Here is a 21,522-nt window from a genome sequence, read left to right on the forward strand (position 1 = left end):
GGACTGATGCACAGCTGAGCATTCTGCTCAATGCAGTCTCAATGAATGCTGATGAAGATTTTGTCTAAAGTGCATCACTGTGGCTTTGAAACCCGATGACATTTCAAAAGGAGGCAAATCATTTTTAAGACAAGCTTTTGTCATTGTGATGTCGCCATATTTACTTTAGATACAGTATAACTTCAGCTAGCTAGCTAAGATTGAGGGGAGAGCGCTGACATTTTAGCTAGCTAATGTTAGCATTGCTAGCTATTTCTGACAAGCTTTTGTAGCTGAGGGCAAAATTGCCATCTCTCTGAAATAAACTTGATGGCGAAGTTGTTTTCCACAAATGATTTGTCTACTTTAGCAATGTCATTGTATTTCCAGGTCACCATAGTGTACATTTGACGAAACAGTCATTAGCCCCCATTCAGACTCAGCATTATAACAACCAGACATCAAAATGCTGCAGCATCTGGCAATGACGCGACTGATGGAGGTGCATCCCATGAATATGCCTCCACTTCTATCAGTCTGTCCTTGAACAAATCTTCATGGAAACATTGGATGTTTGTATCTAATACAGCCCGTCTTTGAAAAAGAAAAAACATTCATCCCTTTGCCGTGGCCATGGTAGCCTACATTGCAGGGTACAAATGCTGACAGGAAATATTGAAAAACAATAACGACGCTCGAACCCTTGGATTTGTCAGTGTTGAGTAGGTCCAGAAAATAAAGCAACTCAGGTGAAAGGGCTATTGCTAACCCCCCCCCCCCCGCCCCCCCTCTCTCCTTTAATCTTTCATTTTCTTATCTATCTATCTTACTACTCAATCGGTGAAAACATCATAGAATCTGTTCATAACAGAGCCTATTCCCCTGTCCCTTTGCTGAGCCCATACCAATGAATTGATGCATATTCATTTGATATACAGATACACAGTGCATTCGGGAAGTATTCTGACCCCTTTCCCTTTCTTCCACATTTTGTTACGTTACAGCCTTATACGTAAATGGATTCAAATGTTTTTCATTCTCAGCAATCTACACACCTACACCTACCCCATAATGACAAAGCAAAAAACATTTTTTGACATTTTTGCACATTTAAAATAAAAAAATAAAAAACAGAAATACCTTATTTACATAAGTATACAGACCTTTTGCAATGAGACTCGAAATTGAGCTCAAGTGCATCCTGTTTCCATTCATCATCGGTGAGATGTTTCTACAACTTGATTAGTCCACCTGTGGTACATTCAATTAACTGGACATGGTTTGGAAAGGCAGACACCTGTTTTTTAATAAGGTCCCACAGTTGACAGTGCATGTCAGAGCAAAAGCAAGCCATGAGGTCGAGGGAATTGTCCGTAGAGCTCCGAGACAGGATTGTGTCGAGGCACCGATCTGGGGAAGGGGCCCAAAAAATGTCTGCAGCATTAAAGTTCCAAGAAGTTCCAAGAACACAGTGGCCTCCATCATTCTTAAATATAATAAGTTTTGAACCACCAAGGCTCTTCCTAAAGCTGTCCGCCCGGCCAAACTGAGCAATCGGGGGAGAACGGCCTTGGTTAGGGAGGTGACCAAAAACCAGATGGTCACTCTGACAGAGCTCAAGAGTTCCTCTGTGGAGATGGGAGGACCTTCCAGAAGGACAACCATCTCTGCAGCACTCCACCAATCAGGACTTTATGGTAGAGTGGTCAGACGGAAGCCACTCCTCAGTAAAAGGCACATGACAGCCCGCTTGGAGTTTTCCAAAAGGCACCTAGGACTCTCAGACCATGAGAAACAAGATTCTCTGGTCTGATGAAACCAAGATTGAACTCTTTGCCCTGACTGCCATGCGTCACATCTGGAGGAAACCTGGCACCATCCATACGGTGAAACATGGTGGTGGCAGCATCATGCTGTCGGGATGTTTTTCAGCGGCAGGGGCTGGGAGACTAGTCAGGATTGAGAGAAAGATGAACGGAGCAAAGTACAGAGAGATCCTTGATGAAAACCTGCTCCAGAGCAGGACCTCAGACTGGGGCTGAAAATAGCTGTGCATCGATGCTCCCCATCCAACCTGACAGAGCTTGAGAGGATCTGCAGAGAAGAATGGGAGAAACTCCCCAAATACAGTTGTGCCAAGCTTGTAGCATCATACCCAAGCAGACTTGAGGTTGTAATCACTACCAAAGGTGCTCCAACAAAGTACTGAGTAAAGGGTCTGAATACTTATGTAAATGTGATATTTTGGGGGGAGGGGTATTTATACATTTGCAAAATGTTCTAAAAACCTGTTTTTGCTTTGTCATTGTGGGGTATTGTGTGTAGACTGACAAGGGGAAAAAAACGATTGAATCAAATTTAGAATAAGGCTGTAACGTGACAAAATGTGTAAAAAGTCAAGGGGTCTGAATACTTTCCGAATGCACTGTGCAGTAGCATTGTCCCCACACCAAATATTATAGCTTTGGAATGCTCAATAAAAGAGAACCCTTGGTCTCTGAATTTGAAGCTTTCATGTACTGGGGCTGCTTTAACAATATGAGGTGCTGTAGATAGACTACAGCCCATAATCATATTCATATAAATGGGAGCATGGTTTTTAACCAAGCAGAAAGCCTGCCTTGTGTGACTTGGGCTTGATTAAACGTCCGTCGGACGGTGTGATTGACACGCCAACCCCGATTCCAATTCTCTCGCCACAAATGGAGGGTAAACAGTGTCTTATCACCCACAAGCCAGGGCTGCTCTCCAATCGATCGCCTTGCCGTGTATTGGATTTGAAGGTCTGTTTGACTTTGACGGCGTCAAGGACTTTTTTGCCGTGGAGTTGAAGATGTGTGGTCAGCTTCCAATTGTTTCTATTGACCCGGAGGAAGGAGACAGACAAGCAACTAGAAAAATAGCAAGAGGCTGAAAATAAAATGCTGACATGAAAAAAGGCGGAATAATAATGGGTTGGAAGCACTTTAGTGCAAACAGAGAGAAATTAACATAAAACAGCCCCACACGATCCTCTCGAGCCACAGACGGTAAATTTAAATCCTAATCAGCTTGCATTTTGGGGAAATTGAAATGCTATATTCGCACTTGAGGCCCTTACCATATCAGATGCTCTTCAAAAAGGATTTGTTCGGTGTCTATACAGTAACTTATTATACAAACATAGAGAAGGACAGTGTGTAAATAGATGTAATTCTTCTCATCAGAATCACATAGTAGTTAATGGATGTTGTCTTTCAAACCTCTCGTTCGTTCTTTTGTGTACATTGCCTCGAAGGTACTCAAGATCATTGCCTCAAAACACTTCCAAGTAAAGTTTCGAAGTGTATTCACACCTACAGGGGACGTGCCTTATCAAATATTTTGATAAGACACGAGGGAAACACGTCAGGAGTGTTCCACACATCTCTTACCCCTTATCTGTAAAAAAAAACAAAAAAAAAACGTTTCACAGTGTAATTTTTGCCGCTCTATCGTTTTGTAAATGTATTGATCCCCTATGTACTGCCAGGTTTATGTGGGCAGATACAATTTCCATAGATTTATCCCAACTACTTGGATGACGTCATTGTCAGAGGCCTCTCTGTATCTTCTCGCTCTCTCTCTCTCTCTCCCCTCCTCGCTCTCTCCCACCGTCTCTCTCGCTCTTCCTCCCCCCCCCTCTCTCTCCCCTCCTCATTCTCTCCCGCCGTCTCTCGCTCTTCCTCCCTCCTCTCTCTCTCTCTCCCCTCCTCGCTCTCTCCCGCCGTCTCTCTCGCTCTTCCTCCCCCCCTCTCTCTCCCCTCCTCATTCTCTCCCGCCGTCTCTCTCGCTCTTCCTCCCCCCTCTCTCTCTCTCTCTCCTCCTCGCTCTCTCCCGCCGTCTCTCTCGCTCTTCCCCCCCCCCCTCTCTCTCTCCCCTCCTCGCTCTCTCCCGCCGTCTCTCTCGCTCTTCCTCCCCCCCTCTCTCTCTCTCCCCTCCTCATTCTCTCCCGCCGTCTCTCGCTCTTCCTCCCCCCTCTCTCTCTCTCTCTCTCTCCTCCTCGCTCTCTCCCGCCGTCTCTCTTGCTCTCCCCCCCCCTCTCTCTCCCCTCCTCGCTCTCTCCCGCCGTCTCTCTCGCTCTTCCCCCCCTCTCTCTCTCTCCTCCTCGCTCTCTCCCGCCGTCTCTCTCGCTCTTCCTCCCCCCTCTCTCTCTCTCTCCCCTCCTCGCTCTCTCCCGCCGTCTCTCTCGCTCTTCCTCCCCCCTCTCTCTCTCCTCCTCGCTTCCTCCCGCCGTCTCTCTCGCTCTACCTTCCCCCCCGCTCTCTCCCCCCTCCTCGCTCTCTCCCGCCGTCTCTCTCGCTCTTCCTCCCCCCCCTCTCTCTCCCCTCCTCGCTCTCTCCCGCCGTCTCTCTCGCTCTTCCTCCCCCCTCTCTCTTTCTCTCTCTCTGCCACTCTGTCAGGCGAATGGCGAACTTGTCGGCTCAGTGCAGGCATCAAGGCCACTCCTCCTCTCCTCTCAGTTAATCCTTCTTCTCTCCCCTCTCTTTGGGGTTTCTGTACAAGTACGGCAACCCACCAATCCCACCGGTTCCTGCCCGCCTAACTGCTCGTTTTGTACCAATTAGCTTAGCTCTGCATGAGCTCGGTCCCCTGTGGACGACATGCTCTTTTAACTCAGCGCTGCACCTTCCGTTTGTGTCTGCGTGAGCAGCACCAGTTCTCCCTCAAATGAGACTTTGAAATTATGTTCAAATGATGTAGCGCAGGTTGAGTCATTGGTGCTTGTGTTGAAACAGCACGCGCACACGCAGTCTGGCACACACATTACTCTCAAATCCCCAGTGTAACGGGGTTCACTGAGTTGACGGCTGTGTATAGGTCATTGAAATACTCACGCCGTCCAACTCCCACCAGCACCTCGAAAATGTTACGGAATCCTTTCGTATTAGGTGGCGTTTGTTTGATGAGTGAGGGATGCAGTGAGATAGCCTGGTACCTATATCTGCTTGTGCTGTACAGACAAAGCCCCATAGAGGTACACAGCACAAACAGATCTGGGACCAGGCAAACAAAGACGGAGGCTGTTTCCAGCAATGCTCCATATGGTAGTCTGTAACTTCATTGGGACACCTTACATGAAAACAATTACATTACATATGCTTCAGTCTTAGTTCTGACAGCACCTAGAGTGGGTTTGTCTGCGACTCTGCCAGTAAGCTGCATTGGGGAAAAGAGGGGCTGAAAAGACTCTTATCTTTGTTCTGTTTGTCCCCTTCCTGGTTCACAGTAAGAGGATTAGGGTAGAAGGCTGCTTGATATACCTTTTTCCATGTCAATGCATTTTCCCTCCTATCTGGGTCAACGTTTCCACCCGAGGCCATTGAACTGTAACTGTGACATTTTAACTGTCATTTTCACACACCCCTCTTCCCGAACCCCCCCCTTCCCCACACACACACACACACACACACACACACACACTTTTTGATCGTTCCTCTGCAATTCACCCAGGCTCAGTCAGCCAAGGAAGAGAAATGTGTCATTTGAACTGAAAGGCCAAATGTGAACCAAACGTGTCTTGTTTTGCTGTTATGCCAATTACCACAAGTGTCAAGTAGTGTCTAGATTGGCTGTTACTAAATCGAATCTGCTTGCGTAGTGTGGTGTTATGGTTTTCAGTCATTTCTAGGCTGGCGTGCAAATGTGCCAATTTGTGTGTGTGTGTGTGTGTGTGTGTGCGTATATGTGCTTGTGTGTTAGACTTGTGTGTGTTAATCCCATGTGTGCGTGTGTGTGTGTGCCTGTGTCTGTTAGTCTCCACGTGTGTGTATCTGTGCGTGTCTGTGCATTTTGAGGGGATGGATGTGCAGTTGGCACCTGGTGGCATTGTCACTTCACATTTGCCTTACACTGTGTATTCTCTCTGTGTTGCAGAGCGGGGGAAGGGGAGGCAACGCCAGGCCATTCTGGGAGAGCATCCGTCCTCCTACAGCGACAACGGCTATGGTCAGTGTCGCTCAAATTAGCTGCCTCTCTTTACCCCTCCCTCCCTCCCTAGCCCGTTCTCTATTTTTGTCTCATGTCTCTCCCTCACACACACAAACACACACACGAGGGCACACTCCCTCTCTCTTTATCCCTCTCATTGACTCATCTCTCTCTTTCTCCATCTCTCGCTCCCCCTCTCAGCATCTCTCTCTCTCTCTAGATCCCTCTTTCAGTCTCCTCTCTTTCAGTCTCTCATCTTCCACCTTTCTTTCTCCCAGCCTCTCCCTTTCTCTGTATCCCTCTCTCAGACTCATCATCGCTCTCTTTCTCAGAATCTCTCTTTATCTGTCCATCCATCTCTCTCTCTCTCTCTCTCTGACTGTCATTGTGCAGCTGGGCTTTGGGTATCCTGTAATTAAGCTCCATCCCCTACAGACACTTACATCTGGAGGAGGTGGTGGAGGTTGGATAGATGGAAAAACAGGGGGAGGAGGGGTGGTGTCTGCGTATGTGTGTGTGTGTGTGTGCATGTGTCATATAGTCATAGGTGTGTGTGTGTGTGTGTGTGTGTGTGTGTGTGTGTGTGTGTGTGTGTGTGTGTGTGTGTGTGTGTGTGTGTGTCGGTAGTTTGGAAAGAGTGTGGTGATGTGAGCGGCTACTCTTGAAGGCCCTTGGTAATTAGCAAGATCTGCAGGGGAAACAGGGTGCAGTGGTGTAGAAAATGGTCTAGGACCTTTTTTAGTACTGCTGGAATTTTCTCTCCTTCTTTGTGGAGGGCTGAGGGCTGGGGGCTGAGGGCTGAGGGGGTGAGGGGCTGGGGGGCTGACGGGCTGGGGGCTGGGGGCTGAGGGGCTGAGGAATGGGGGGCTGGGGCCTGAGGGCTGGGGGCTGAGGGCTGGAGGGCTGCAGGGCTGGGGGGTTGAGGGCTGAGGGGCTGGGGGCTGGGGGGCTGAGGGCTGAGGGGAGAAGTTTGCACTGTCATCTCAACCATCCCCAATAAGGTCATCCTATGTCTATTGCAGCTTTTTCTTGTTCTTTCTTTCTCTCTCTCTCTCTCTCTCTCTCTCTCTCTCTGCCCCCTCTGCCCCCTCTGCCCCTCCCTCTCGCACCCACTCTCTCTCTCTCTCTCTCTCTCACTCTATTTATTTTTCTCTCCCACTTTCTTTCTCTCCCCTCATCTATATTTTTTTCTCTCTCTCTCTCTCTCTCTCTCTCTCTCTCTCTCTCTCTCTCTCTCTCTCTCTCTCTCTCTCTATCCCCCTATCCTCATCTCCCCTCTCCTTCTCACTTTCTCTCATTGTCTTATTCTCTCCCTCTCTCTCTCCCACTCTCCAGGGCCACACTGCCCCCTGCTGCCCGTGCCCAGCAATAACAGGTACAAGAGGAGCTCTCTCCATGACGCCCAGGAAGTGGTCGCCTACCCCCTGCCCCAGACCTCCTCCTATATGGGCCACGCCTCCAGCTCGTCGGTCGCCATGGTGAGCGGCCTGCACCCCGCCAAGATGAACTGCACCCGCATCTTCAACCTCTTCTGCCTGTACGGGAATATTGAGAAGGTCAGTGTCAGCAACAGTTTTCACATGCGATTAAAGCTAGATTGGATTGTCCCTTTTAAATGAGAAGGTTGAGGGCAGTCGAGTGACAGCTAGTGTGACTAGGGGGTGGATACAATCAAAGTTGCCATGGCAATCTTTATGCAGTAGCTTTGGTTACAGAATCACTGCCAGCAACCTACCACTGTGAGGGGAGTACCTACCAGTTTGATTCAATTGAACCCTGAACCGTAATATGTTTTAGATTGAGACTAATTTCATTTGGTGTTTGTATTAATGTGTGCAAAAGTGTGCTTAGTGATTAATTGACCAATTGAATCAAGTGTGCTGGTACTGGAGTAGTACTGGCGTAGTCGAAGAGAAGCCATCAGTAGAGGAAATGCAAAACTGACCCAAGATCAGTGTCGCCTAGTAGAATATCGGAAGGTCTGTATTGATTCACAGTGATGCCATTCGGTCTTATTTACGCCCCCAGGTGAAGTTTATGAAGAGTGTCCCGGGCACCGCACTGGTAGAGATGGGAGATGAGTACGCTGTGGACCGATCCATCACACACCTTAACAGCATCAAGGTGTTCAGCAAGAGGCTCAACGTCTGGTGAGGAGGTTACATGTTTCACCTTTGACCCCCACCCCTTGAACCCATAGCTTGATGAGCGTGACGTTCATCTTTCCTTGCCTCCTTGTCCAAATACGTTGGATGAACAGGTGTAAGGGAAGAACCTTGGATCTTCTCCTCAAATGCGTTTTGAGAAGGAGGCAAGAAGAGAGGGTGCAAGGTCATTTTTTGAAAGAGACGTTGTTTGAACACTTAGAACCTATTGGTCCCCTTGGTTTTGTCTAATTTCAGATCAATAATTACTTCTAGGAAGGAAGGAAAGGAGGATTTTAGAAGGATTTTAACAGGGCCTATACCATGATACTTAACAGCATGCGTTCGCTAAAGCAAAATGTATAGTTTGGCTTACATAACTTGTAACTCTTTATTTCAGCCTTACATTAAAACTTTCCTTCAGTAAATGTTGTAATTTATGACCTAAATATAACATTCTTACGTTTCGATAAAAAATGTCAGCATTTACTTAGAAATAGCTATTACCATCATCATTATCATCAATCTGTCGCTTTAGCAAGTTTGTGTTTTGGAATCTTCAAAAGCGTTATAGACAAAAGGACAGAGTTGCACTTATTTGTCTCGACAGCGTTGGCTGTTCAAAGCCTCTGTGTGGGTTGCGTTGCGTTGTCCTATCAAATTGGCAGCCTCCATCTATCAGAATAATGAATTGCCTTAGCTGCTAGATCCAGTTTAGATGAGGCTTCGTTCAGCTCCACTGGGCCTCAACCTCGCCGCAAGGAATTCAAACAGCGTTTCATTATGTTGGCGGACGGTCCACCACCAACCGACTGCATACCCAATCTGAAGACATTGCTGCAACATGTGGGGCGTTGTTTGTAACATGCTATATGTTGTGAAAGAAATGGATTTTGTGGCATACAACACATCGTTTTCCATAGCATGTTATAAACAATGCCCCAAAATAGTATAGAATGTTACAATACAAACAATGCCAGAATAATTATGGCATGTTAAAAAACTGTGCTGCAATAGCAATAGTTACAGTGGGGTAAAAAAGTATTTAGTCAGCCACCAATTGTGCAAGTTCTCCCACTTAAAAAGGACCTTGAAATGCTTCTTACAAAGCCACTCCTTCGTTGCCCGGGCGGTGTGTTTGGGATCATTGTCATGCTGAAAGACCCAGCCACGTTTCATCTTCAATGCCCTTGCTGATGGAAGGAGGTTTTCACTCAAAATCTCACAATACATGGCCCCATTAATTCTTTCCTTTACACGGATCAGTCGTCCTGGTCCCTTTGCAGAAAAACAGCCCCAAAGCATGATGTTTCCACCCCCATGCTTCACAGTAGGTATGGTGTTCTTTGGATGCAACTCAGCATTCTTTGTCCTCCAAACACGACAAGTTGAGTTTTTACCAAAAAGTTATATTTTGGTTTCATCTGACCATATGACATTCTCCCAGTCTTCTTCTGGATCATCCAAATGCTCTCTAGCAAACTTCAGACGGGCCTGGACATGTACTGGCTTAAGCAGGGGGACACGTCTGGCACTGCAGGATTTGAGTCCCTGGCGGTGTGTTACTAATGGCAGGCTTTGTTACTTTGGTCCCAGCTCTCTGCAGGTCATTCACTAGGCCCCCCCGTGTGGTTCTGGGATTTTTGCTCACCGTCCTTGTGATCATTTTGACCCCACGGGGTGAGATCTTGCGTGGAGCCCCAGATCGAGGGAGATTATTAGTGGTCTTGTATGTCTTCCATTTCCTAATAATTGCTCCCACAGTTGATTTCTTCAAACCAAGCTGCTTAACTATTGCAGATTCAGTCTTCCCAGCCTGGTGCAGGTCTACAATTTTGTTTCTGGTGTCCTTTGACAGCTCTTTGGTCTTGGCCATAGTGGAGTTTGGAGTGTGACTGTTTGAGGTTGTGGACAGGTGTCTTTTATACTGATAACAAGTTCAAACAGGTGCCATTAATACAGGTAACGAGTGGAGGACAGAGGAGCTTCTTAAAGAAGAAGTTACAGGTCTGTGAGAGCCAGAAATCTAGCTTGTTTGTAGGTGACCAAATACTTATTTTCCACCATAATTTGCAAATAAATTCATTAAAAATCCTACAATGTGATTTTCTGGATTTTTTTTTCTCATTTTGTCTGTCATAGTTGAAGTGTACCTATGATGAAAATTACAGGCCTCTCTCATCTTCTTAAGTGGGAGAACTTGCACAATTGTTGGCTGACTAAATACTTTTTTGCCCCACTGTATATCACTAGGCCTCTAAATGAGAGACTGCATAGCATTGAAATACCTAAAGGGCATTTCATGAATCCCCTTCAATCCGTTCAGAGTTAGTCTCTTGCAGCACGAAGCCGATACGTACCTAACCTCTTGGTCCCCTCGGCCCTTAAGAGCCAATTTGTTATTAGAGGGTCAAGACACGTCTTCCTATCCCTATCTGTACCTTGGCCTCATGAATGTATATATTTTCTTTTTTTATTTATCCTTTATTTAGCCAGGTAGGCTAGTTGAAAACAAGTTCTCATTTGCAACTGCGACCTGGCCAAGATAAAGCATAGCAATTCAACACATACAACAACACAGAGTTACACATGGAATAAACAAAACATACAGTCAATAATACAGTAGGAAAAAAAGAAAACAAAAAAGTCTACATACGGTGAGTGCAAATGAGGTAAGATAAGGGAGTTAAGGCAATAAATAGGCCATGGTGGCAAAGTAATTGCAATATAGCAATTAAACACTGGAATGGTAGATGTGCAGAAGATGAATGTGCAAGTAGAGATACTGGGGTGCAAACGAGCAATACAAATAAATAAAAACAGTATGGGGATGAGGTAGATAGATGGGCTGTTTACAGGTGGGCTATGTACAGGTGCAGTGATCTGTGAGCTGCTCTGACAGCTGGTGCTTAAAGTTAGTGAGGGAGATATGAGTCTCCAGCTTCAGTGATTTTTGCAGTTCATTCCAGTCATTGGCACCAGAGAACTGGAAGGAAAGGCGACCAAAGGAGGAATTGGCTTTGGGGGTGACCAGTGAGATATACCTGCTGGAGCGCGTGCTACGAGTGGGTGCTGCTATGGTGACCAGTGAGCTGAGATAATGCGGGGATTTACCTAGCAGAGACTTGTAGATAACCTGTAGCCACTGGGTTTGGCGACGAGTATGAAGCGAGGGCCAGCCAACGAGAGCATACAGGTCGCAGTGGTGGGTAGTGTATGGGGCTTTGGTGACAAAATGGATGGCACTGTGATAGACTGCATCCAATTTGTTGAGTAGAGTGTTGGAGGCTATTTTATAGATGACATCGCCGAAGTCGAGGATCGGTAGGATGGTCAGTTTTAGGAGTTTGGCAGCATGAGTGAAGGATGCTTTGTTGCGAAATAGGAAGCCAATTCTAGATTTCATTTTGGATTGGAGGTGCTTAATGTGAGTTTGGAAGGAGAGTTTACATTCTACCCAGACACCTAGGTATTTGTATTTGTCCACGTATTCTAAGTCAGAGCCGTCCAGAGTAGTGATGCTGGACGGGCGGGTATAAACCCCATTTAAAATGCTTCCTTTTTGTTCACCCACTAAAGGAGAGCTGGAAACATAGAATTACATATAGATGTTCTATGGCTGGAAAACTATCAGCTGCGTTCTGATTCCTCTCCTTTACTCATCTTCTTATCTCTTCCCCATCCCTCCCTTCCCTTGTTTATCATTCCTGTTACACATGCTTTATCTATCTATCTATCTATTGCTCTATCCATTCATCCCTCCCTTCCTCGATCTTTCCCTCCCTCCAGTGTGTCCAAGCAGCACGCGGTCATCCCCAGTCAGGTGTTTGAGCTGGAGGACGGCAGCAGCAGCTACAAGGACTTCGGCATGACCCGGAACAACCGCTTCAGCAGCGTGGGCCAGGCGTCCAAGAACATCATCCAGCCGCCCGCCACTGTGCTGCACTTCTACAATGTCCCGCCCTGCATCACTGAGGACGAGCTGCAGAGGGTGGGTGTGGAGGGGAGGGAGGAAGGAAGGAAGGGGTGGGTGTTTAGGCTGGAATGGTGACTGATGTCTAGAGAGGCGGGAGGTTGGGTTAAGGGGAGGTTGAACCCTTTCTATAGTGGAATTAAATGTTTGGATGAATGGGTAACAGGAGACTCTTGCCTATAGGGTAGAGAGGACACAAGCAAGTGGGGCGATTGTTCTTAACATTTTAATAAACAGGCATTAAAATGTTTGCAATATGTTTGCAATAAGTTATTTGGCATCAGACAGACAGTGGCCCAGTGGCCCTCCAAGACCAGGTTTGAATAACACTTGCCTATAGTAGCCTATTTATTGTCCGGTGTTGAGATTCACATCATACCATCGCCATCTAGTGGATTATTTATACAAAACACCGAATGAAGCAATGTTGACGCAATAGCTGAATCCGTTCTGTTGTGTGCTTTATGTTTAGTTATGTACAGAGCATGAGGTACCCGGTTTCATCAAGTTCAAAGTCTTCGATGCAAAACGTAAGTGCTCATTCCATTCATTGTGTTGGACTAAATGGACGATATACAGCATGAGTCAATTCAGTAGAGGTACTTGTCATAGACATTCAGCTGTTTTTCTAATTGTGTCAGCAACAGCTAGACACCTAAATGTAATTAACAAGGAATAAAATAAATAGATAAATAGTATTCTACTATGATTGATATGAATAGACCACTATGGATGCTTTTCTATAAATGTTCACAAATGCTTTCCAAATGATCATACATGTTGTAAATGCTTATAAATTGTAATGCGTATCAATGTTTACGAATGATGAAATAAATGAATGACATATATGAGTATAACATATTGTTATTTATTTATTATTAAGCACTTTCACATGTTATCTTTTCCAATCACTGTCTTTTCAAGATGGCCGATGTTTTTCCCTCTCCCCTCTAGCCAGCTCCAAAACGATCTCAGGCTTATTCGAATTTGACAACAAGACACACGCTGTGGAGGTTTTAACAGTCCTCAACCACCACCAGATCAGAATACCAAGTAAGTACTGTGTCTTACTCCGAAGAGAATGCTTGCTTCAATGACAGAAAAGTAGAGCGAGAGATGATGAGAGAATGACAGAAAGAGAATGGGTCACAAGGCAGTAGGCTGGATTCAAACCTCTGCCAGCACCATATGTGTGCCAGAGACTGCAACCACTAGAAAACCCATGCCAACTCCTCTGTCTCTTTTTAAATGACATCTTCGAGACATTTAACATGGTTCTGCAACTATCCACCTAAAAAAAATATATATATATAAGGTTAACGTCCACACGGAAATCTAATTAGCACAATACAAATGCAATTATTAAGAGGCTAGATAAAAATAGCTAATCCTGGCGACCAATGTTCTAGCATGAATTTATTGAGGCGTGCAGCTCAGGGATGTGAAGGTGTTACAAGCCTGGTCTATGTGTTTAGTGTAATTAACAACTATCAAATGAAAAGCAAAGAGTCAATCAAATAATGACTCCGTAGAACGAGGAATGCATTTACTCAATTCAACTAATATTAATGTATTAGTCACGAAATCAATGAGATTCAAACAATTACAGTGTACATGAAATACGTGATACATCACAGCATAACGCAGAGTGAATGACTATCACCAATAGGCTAAGACTTCACGTGGTTACACACGTCTTCAGTTCAGAATCATCTCTTAAGAGAAAAAAAACTGTGTGTGTCTGATACACATAGGAGCTTGGTAGCAAGTTCTCAAAGTGTGAGCAAATTCACTTCTCTCTTAACCAAATTCAAGCGGGAACGCACCCCCAATCTGAATGAACACTTCTTAACATTTTACTAGTGAAAACAAAAGTTAGGAACAACACACCCAGATGCTTATATAATCAACTCAATTTTAATGTATATGATGGACAACAGGAACGTGCATAATAACCTTTCAACCCAATATACCATTTTTTTTATTTATGTAGGCAAGTCAGTTAAGAACAAATTCTTATTTACAATGACGGCCTACCCCGGCCAAACCCTAACCCGGACGACGCCAATTGTGCGCCGCCCTATGGGACTCCAAACCATGGCCGGTTGTGATACAGCCTGGAATCAAACCAGGGTCTATAGTGACGCCTCTAGCACTGAAATGCAGCACTGCTGTGCCACTCGGGAGCCCAAAGTCCCCATACCGGGAGTCAAACCCAGGCCGCCTGGGTGAAAACCAGGAATCCTAACCGCTTGAATATACCGCCATCCATCCGGACAATGCCAAATAGAATCAACATGCCAGGCTAGCCGCTAGACGCCTGTTCATCACTGGCCTTCATCATCGTTCACATTCGTTCACTCTCTATTTTTCGACTACAATACAAGTTAAAGACATGTTTGTTTTATTCTTCCCTTGTGCTCCTGCCTTCACACTGGCCCGACAACGCAAACAAAAGCCAGTAGACTTTGGGTCCCTTTTTATTTTCTTTTTACTGTGAGGCAAAAACAAAAATGGAGCCCCCCTCAAACAACTCCATCTTGTGCTTTCATTATTTGTTTTTGTGGCAGAGGAGGAAAATTGCAGGAGAAAGCTTTGTTTTCTCTAGTAATAATGGCTTTCATACAGACAGCCTCAAGCCACAGTCTCTTTGTGGGTGGCAGGCGTTAGGTCCCCAGTTATCTGAAAATAGTCAGAATACAGAATATAAGGAATAACTCCTTGAGGCAACACAACACATACACAAACACTCACTCCATCATTCGCTCACTCACACATAATATGTACATACAGTGGGGCAAAAAAGTATTTAGTCAGCCAACAATTGTGCAAGTTCTCCCACTTAAAAATATGAGAGAGGCCTGTAATTTTCATCATAGGTACACTTCAACTATGACAGACAAAATGAGGGAAAAAAATCCAGAAAATCACATTGTAGGATTTTTTATGAATTTATTTGCAAATTATGGTGGAAAATAAGTATTTGGTCACCTACAAACAAGCAAGATTTCTGGCTCTCACAGACCTGTAACTTCTTCTTTAAGAAGCTCCTCTGTCCTCCACTCATTACCTGTATTAATGGCACCTGTTTGAACTTGTTATCAGTATAAAAGACACCTGTCCACAACCTCAAACAGTCACACTCCAAACTCCACTATGGCCAAGACCAAAGAGCTCTCAAAGGACACCAGAAACAAAATTGTAGACCTGCACCAGGCTGGGAAGACTGAATCTGCAATAGTTAAGCAGCTTGGTTTGAAGAAATCAACTGTGGGAGCAATTATTAGGAAATGGAAGACATACAAGACCACTGATAATCTCCCTCGATCTGGGGCTCCACGCAAGATCTCACCCCGTGGGGTCAAAATGATCACAAGAAAATCACAAGAAAATCCCAGAACCACACGGGGGGACCTAGTGAATGACCTGCAGAGAGCTGGGACCAAAGTAACAAAGCTTACCATCAGTAACACACTACGCCGCCAGGGACTCAAGTCCTGCAGTGCCAGATGTGTCCCCCTGCTTAAGCCGGTACATGTCCAGGCCCGTCTGAAGTTGGCTAGAGAGCATTTGGATGATCCAGAAGAAGATTGGGAGAATGTCATATGGTCAGATGAAACCAAAATATAACTTTTTGGTAAAAAAACTCAACTTGTCGTGTTTGGAGGACAAAGAATGCTGAGTTGCATCCAAAGAACACCATACCTATTGTGAAGCATGGAGGTGGAAACATCATGCTTTGGGGCTGTTTTTCTGCAAAGGGACCAGGACGACTGATCCGTGTAAAGGAAAGAATGAATGGGGCCATGTATCGTGAGATTGAGTGAAAACCTCCTTCCATCAGCAAGGGCATTGAAGATGAAACGTGGCTGGGTCTTTCAGCATGACAATGATCCCAAACACACCGCCCGGGCAACGAAGGAGTGGCTTCGTAAGAAGCATTTCAAGGTCCTGGAGTGGCCTAGCCAGTCTCCAGATCTCAACCCCATAGAAAATCTTTGGAGGGAGTTGAAAGTCTGTGTTGCCCAGCAACAGCCCCAAAACACCACTGCTCTAGAGGAGATCTGCATGGAGTAATGGGCCAAAATACCAGCAACAGTGTGTGAAAACCTTGTGAAGACTCACAGAAAACGTTTGACTTCTGTCATTGCCAACAAAGGGTATATAACAAAGTATTGAGATACATTTTTGTTATTGACCAAATACTTATTTTCCACCATCATTTGCAAATAAATGTATTAAAAATCCTACAATGTGATTTTCTGGAATTTTTTTTCTCATTTTGTCTGTCATAGTTGAAGTGTACCTATGATGAAAATTACAGGCCTCTTTCATCTTTTTAAGTGGGAGAACTTGCACAATTGGTGGCTGACTAAATACTTTTTTGCCCCACTGTACATGTATACTGACTCTACACACACATCCTGTTGCCTATCACCTTACCCCTATACATATCTACCTCCGTCACTCCAGTATCCCTGCACATGTGAATATGGTATTGGAACTGACTTTTTAAATATTTCCTCTATATAGTATGCTTATAGTATGCATTTCACTGAACTTGTGACATTAAAACTTGAAACATGATCCTGACTAGTAAATAGCAGACATTCCGTTGAAATGTTGATGCATAAAGAGACATGACATGTTATAAGCATTATTAAAAAACATTATAAAGGCTTGTGCATGCTTATAACAAGAAGTAAACAATTATACCTGCAGGCTACCTCCCCTGTGATCTAGGAAATCTATAGAGCAAACACACAACTACACACACACACACACCCCACAAAGTAAATGTATTGAGTTAAAGGTGTGTGCAAATCATGTATTTTTTTATCTTCTCCTCATCCCTTCTTCCTATTCTGTCTTTCCATCTGCAGATGGTTCCAACCCTTACACCCTCAAGCTTTGCTTCTCCACTTCCTCACACCTCTGAGACCTGGAAAAACCAAGATGGCCGCCGCACTAGTACGCCATCAACAAGGAGAGAAGCGGATCGGGGAGAAAGGAAGAGCACCCAATGAAGGAGAGCGAAACAAACAACGCGAGAGTGGAGAGTCAACACACTTTCTCGGACCTGAGAATGGAAAAGCGAGTTAAAAACACTCAAGATCCCCCCCCCCCCCCCCCCATATGAACTATCTTAATGGATTATTTTTGTTGTATTTTTTTCCTTTGTAATTATTTGAAGGAGCTGCAAGTGGTTGGGCTGACAGTTGTAACTGGCAGAGGGAGAGGAAAGCCCAACTATGCATCCTGGCAGGGCTGCTTACTCTGCACCACAATTGATTTGACATTTCCTGTGCTGACTTGATGAGGGCCGAATTTGACTTCTGTCTTTTTGTTGCGTGACCTATTTTAGTGGTCAAAAGACAGTGGCCTACGGTACATTTTCATTCCTAAACTGATGTCAATGGCCAGTGGCCAGTTTTATAACTTTCAGAAGATTCCCAAAGGGCAGCTGGGATAAAAAATTACAAATTGAAACCAATGGAGGGCAAAACAATTTAGGCGGTAGAGGCCTGCTCTCAGCTAGGGGAAACACTGGTGGAAACTAGTGGAAATGCGTGTGCCTAACTCTGCAATATAAGAGATTACTCAGTGTTTGTAAATGAACAACCTGTTCACATTATATTGTACATATGTGTGTATAGCAGTTGAGTGTGTGTCCGGGCACTATGTTAATAAGAGCAGTTCCTTATGGAAAAAACTACATTTCACATGTGAATTGTTCCAAGAAAAAAACATTTCCATGTGATTTCAAATCATATGATTTTCCACATGTGAAATCAGGTGGTTTTTCTGTAAGGGGTGTTTCTATACCTTTTCTGTCGATGGTCCTCTTCTTTGGAGGGCCATTTGAATTAAAACTAAAATGAACACTTGAGACTGTCAGCTTACTATCTGATGGTCAGCAGCAACCCGCCATGTCGGTCCCTGGATCTAGGGTTGGAAAATACTCAGCCGTTACGAGACGTCTGTCTTCTCTCAAGACTACATTTTTTTTTTGAAGAAGAAGAAGACATTTCAAACTGTGTTTCAAGCGTTCCAAACCCTGAAGGTCCATGCGGGTTGGATGTGTTTAGTGTTCCCAGTTATACTGTGTCTCCATGTTTGTACTTGGCCCACCACCACCACGTCTGAAGAATTCACTGTGAGCATGTGCAGTCATTAAAACATTTGCCAGTCGATACACAACGATGTCCTTTTATTCTTATTCCGATAGGCGCCTATCCAATTAGCATTCTATTATATATTCAGTTCTGGTAACACTTTGCAATAAGGTTACCTTTAAGGGGTTATCATTTGTTTATTATTTGATTAAACATTTCTAGAACATCATATTGCTACTAAATTTAATTTGAACAATGAGAACAGTGAGACTTGAGGTTTCTGCTGCTTTGTCATGTTTCATGATACAGAGAGGGAAATTCAGCAGTTTAGCTAGATCAAAGTTGGACTGGCAGTTTCTGACCAAGATATTGGTGTCCTGACATCTAGGTCACAGGGTTATGGAAACCACTTTTACACTTTAGACCATCTGAAGTTATGTGGAAGCAATTTGAGCAGGCAAATCATATTATGATTATGAGCAAAATGATTTGAGGATATAGTCGTCGTCGATTTTGGTCGCATCTTGGCATTCGGCTGGTCCCCACAGTGAAGAGGTTTGCAAAGCATCTTGCTTGGAAAAGCAATTGCCAAACTATCAATATGCAATACATTCGGGAAAGTATTCAGACCCCTTGACTTTTTACACATTTTGTTACTTTACAGCCTTATTCTCCCCTCTTCAATCTACACACGATACCCCATAATGACAAAGCAAAAACATGTTTTTAGAAATGTTTGCAAAAGTATAAAATATAAAAAAATGAAAAATCACATTTGTGTAAGTATTCAGACCCTTTACTCAGTACTTTGTTGAAACACCTTTCGCAGTGATTATAGCCTCGAGTTTTCTTGGGTATGACGCTACAAGCTTTGCACACCTGTATTTGGGGAGTTTCTCCTTTTCTTCTCTTCAGATCTCTCAAGCTATGGCAGGTTGGATGGGGAGCATCACTGCACAGCTATTTTCTGGTCTCTCCAGAGATGTTCGATCAGGTTCAAGTCCGGGCTCTGGCTGGGCCACTCAAGTGTTGTTTTGGCTGTGTGCTTAGGGTCGTTGTCCTGTTGGAAGGTGAGCCTTTTCCCCAGTCTGAGGTACTAAGCACTCTGGAGCAGGTTTTCATAAAGGATGACTCTATACTTTGCTCCATTCATATTTCCCTTGATCCTGGCTAGTCTCCCAGTCCCTGCCGCTGAAAAACATCCCCACTGCATGATGCTGCCACCACTATGCTTCACCGTAGGGACGGTGCCAGGTTTCCTCCAGACGTGACACTTGGCATTTAGAACAAAGAGTTCAATCTTGGTTTCATCAGACCAGAGAATCTTGTTTCTCATTGTCTGAGAGTCCTTTAGGTGCCTTTTGGAAAACTCCAAGCAGGCTGTCATGTGCCTTTTACTGAGGAGTGGCTTCTGTCTGGCCACTCTACCATGAAGGTCTGATTGTTAGAGTGCTGCAGAGATGGTTGTCCTTTTGGAAGGTCCTCCCATCTCCACAGAGGAACTCTGGAGTTTTGTCGGAGTGACCATCGGGTTCTTGGTCACCTCCCTGAACAAGGCCCTTCCCCAATTGCTCAGCTCTATGACAAGTCTTGGTGGTTCCAAACTTCTTCCATGTAAGAATAATGGAGGCCACTGTGTTCTTGGGGACCTTCAATGCTGCAGGGGTTTTTTGGTACCCTTCCCCAAATCCGTGCCTCGACACAATCCTGTGTTGGAGCTCTACGGACAAATCCTTTGACCTCACGTCTTGTCTTTTGCACTGACATGCACTGTCAACTGTGGGACCTTATATAGACAGGTGTGTGCCTTTCCAAATCATGTCCAATCAATTGAATTTACCACAGGTGGACTTCAATCAAGTTGTTAATAAGGTGTTTCTGTTTTTTACAAAGATTTCTAAAAACCTGTTTTCACTTTGTCATTATGGGGTATTGTGTGTAGATTGATGGGGGGGGGAAATGTATTTAATCGATTTTAGAATAAGGCTGTAACGTAGCAAAATGTGGGAAAAGTCAAGGGGTCTGAATACTTCCCGAATGAACTGTAGCTCTGGGTTGCATTATGGAGAACAGTGTTTCCCAGACATTTCCTTGAGGACCCCCAGTTGTTCCATTTTATTTGATCTATTCCTGTACCAGCACACCTGATTCAACTGGTCAACTAATCGCGTTTTTAATTAGTTGAATCAGGAGTGCTAGTGCTGGACTAGACCCAATATGTGGAATAGCGGGGGGTCCTTGGGCAGAGGTTTGTTAAGCACTGATGCTGGTACTTTGGGAGAGGTTTGTGAAAAAATTATCTCCATCTGTATCTCTGCTCTGTATTCAACTATAACCACGGCAGCCCATGGTAGTGTCTCCTGCCCGGCTGCCTCTCTGGTCTTGGGGTCTTGAGAAGATGTGTGTGGGGTAAACACAGCTGTGTCCCAAAAAGACCAAACCCACTCAGCGTGTCTTTGTGCTTCAGTGAAGCGTGAAAAGCAACCTTCTGGCCTCCCTTAATTCCCACTTCTCTTTTTTCACACTTCCCTGGCTGTAGCGATCCATGTTTTTCTCACCAGGGTCATATTCACTTGGCACAAACGGAAGAAAACAGACTGAAATCCTTTCCAACACATTTAGCTATATTTTGCACTAATGTATACGACCCAGCTGTGGGAGCCTGAGATTGGATGATCTGGTTCTAAATTAACCTCAACCTGCTACCGTCGTCAACAGCAATAGGTCTTTGTAAATTTCTAAAATGACAAAGGCCTAGTGCCACAAATGTGTTTTTTTACACCTGCCTTGGCACTGGGAATCTTAAGTAAATCAGCAGCAGTCACGGGGAGCAGGTCAATTTACATATGGGACGAGTGTCAGACAATGTTTGTTTACAGTGCAGCGACATGCCTCGTCATCGGTCAGTTTCCATTACTGCGCTGGCTTTTGAGTTATAACCTGGGTTCCCCCTGCGGCAGTGAGAGAGTAGCCTAGCTAGCCTATAGTGTGAGTAGCCAAAATGGGCTACTAATGTGGCGTGACTTTGTAGGCTATGCCTGACCCCTTTGAGATGTAAAAATGTACTCAATGTACCGATAGAGAGAAGATGAGAAGTGCGAAGAAGTCCTCTTGAGCCATCAGAGAGAGAGAGAGGGAGAGAGAGAGAGAGAGCGAAGGAGATTATGGCCTTCAGTCACCCATGTCATAGAAGCTCTCCGCTGTAGAACTATGTGGTCTAGTTTTGCCAGAGTTGATTTTCTCCCTCAAGACCACACTGGAGTATCAAAAGCTCACTACACACAAGCAGATGAAGAAAACCAAGAACTCTCTTTTTCTCTGTTACATGTGGCACCTTACACGTAATATACAATCACAATGA

The 21,522-nt window shown here is 44.8% G+C and overlaps 1 protein-coding gene across 1 annotated transcript in view; it reads left to right on the forward strand.

Annotated features, from left to right (window-relative positions):
- The window catches only part of LOC110493796 (heterogeneous nuclear ribonucleoprotein L-like), a 58,853-nt gene extending 40,607 nt beyond the window's left edge, over positions 1–18,246 (forward strand). Inside the window, exons 7-13 of the mRNA XM_036949782.1 lie at positions 5,875–5,946; positions 7,264–7,484; positions 7,957–8,078; positions 11,862–12,063; positions 12,518–12,575; positions 13,000–13,098; positions 16,929–18,246. Of these exons, the coding sequence (XP_036805677.1) occupies positions 5,875–5,946; positions 7,264–7,484; positions 7,957–8,078; positions 11,862–12,063; positions 12,518–12,575; positions 13,000–13,098; positions 16,929–16,984 (830 nt within the window). The 3' untranslated portion in view covers positions 16,985–18,246. The remainder of the gene's footprint in view (positions 1–5,874; positions 5,947–7,263; positions 7,485–7,956; positions 8,079–11,861; positions 12,064–12,517; positions 12,576–12,999; positions 13,099–16,928) is intronic.
- Positions 18,247–21,522: the final 3,276 nt, after the last annotated feature.

Source organism: Oncorhynchus mykiss, chromosome 17 (genome assembly GCF_013265735.2).
Source record: "Oncorhynchus mykiss isolate Arlee chromosome 17, USDA_OmykA_1.1, whole genome shotgun sequence".
Classification (NCBI taxonomy): domain Eukaryota; kingdom Metazoa; phylum Chordata; class Actinopteri; order Salmoniformes; family Salmonidae; genus Oncorhynchus; species Oncorhynchus mykiss.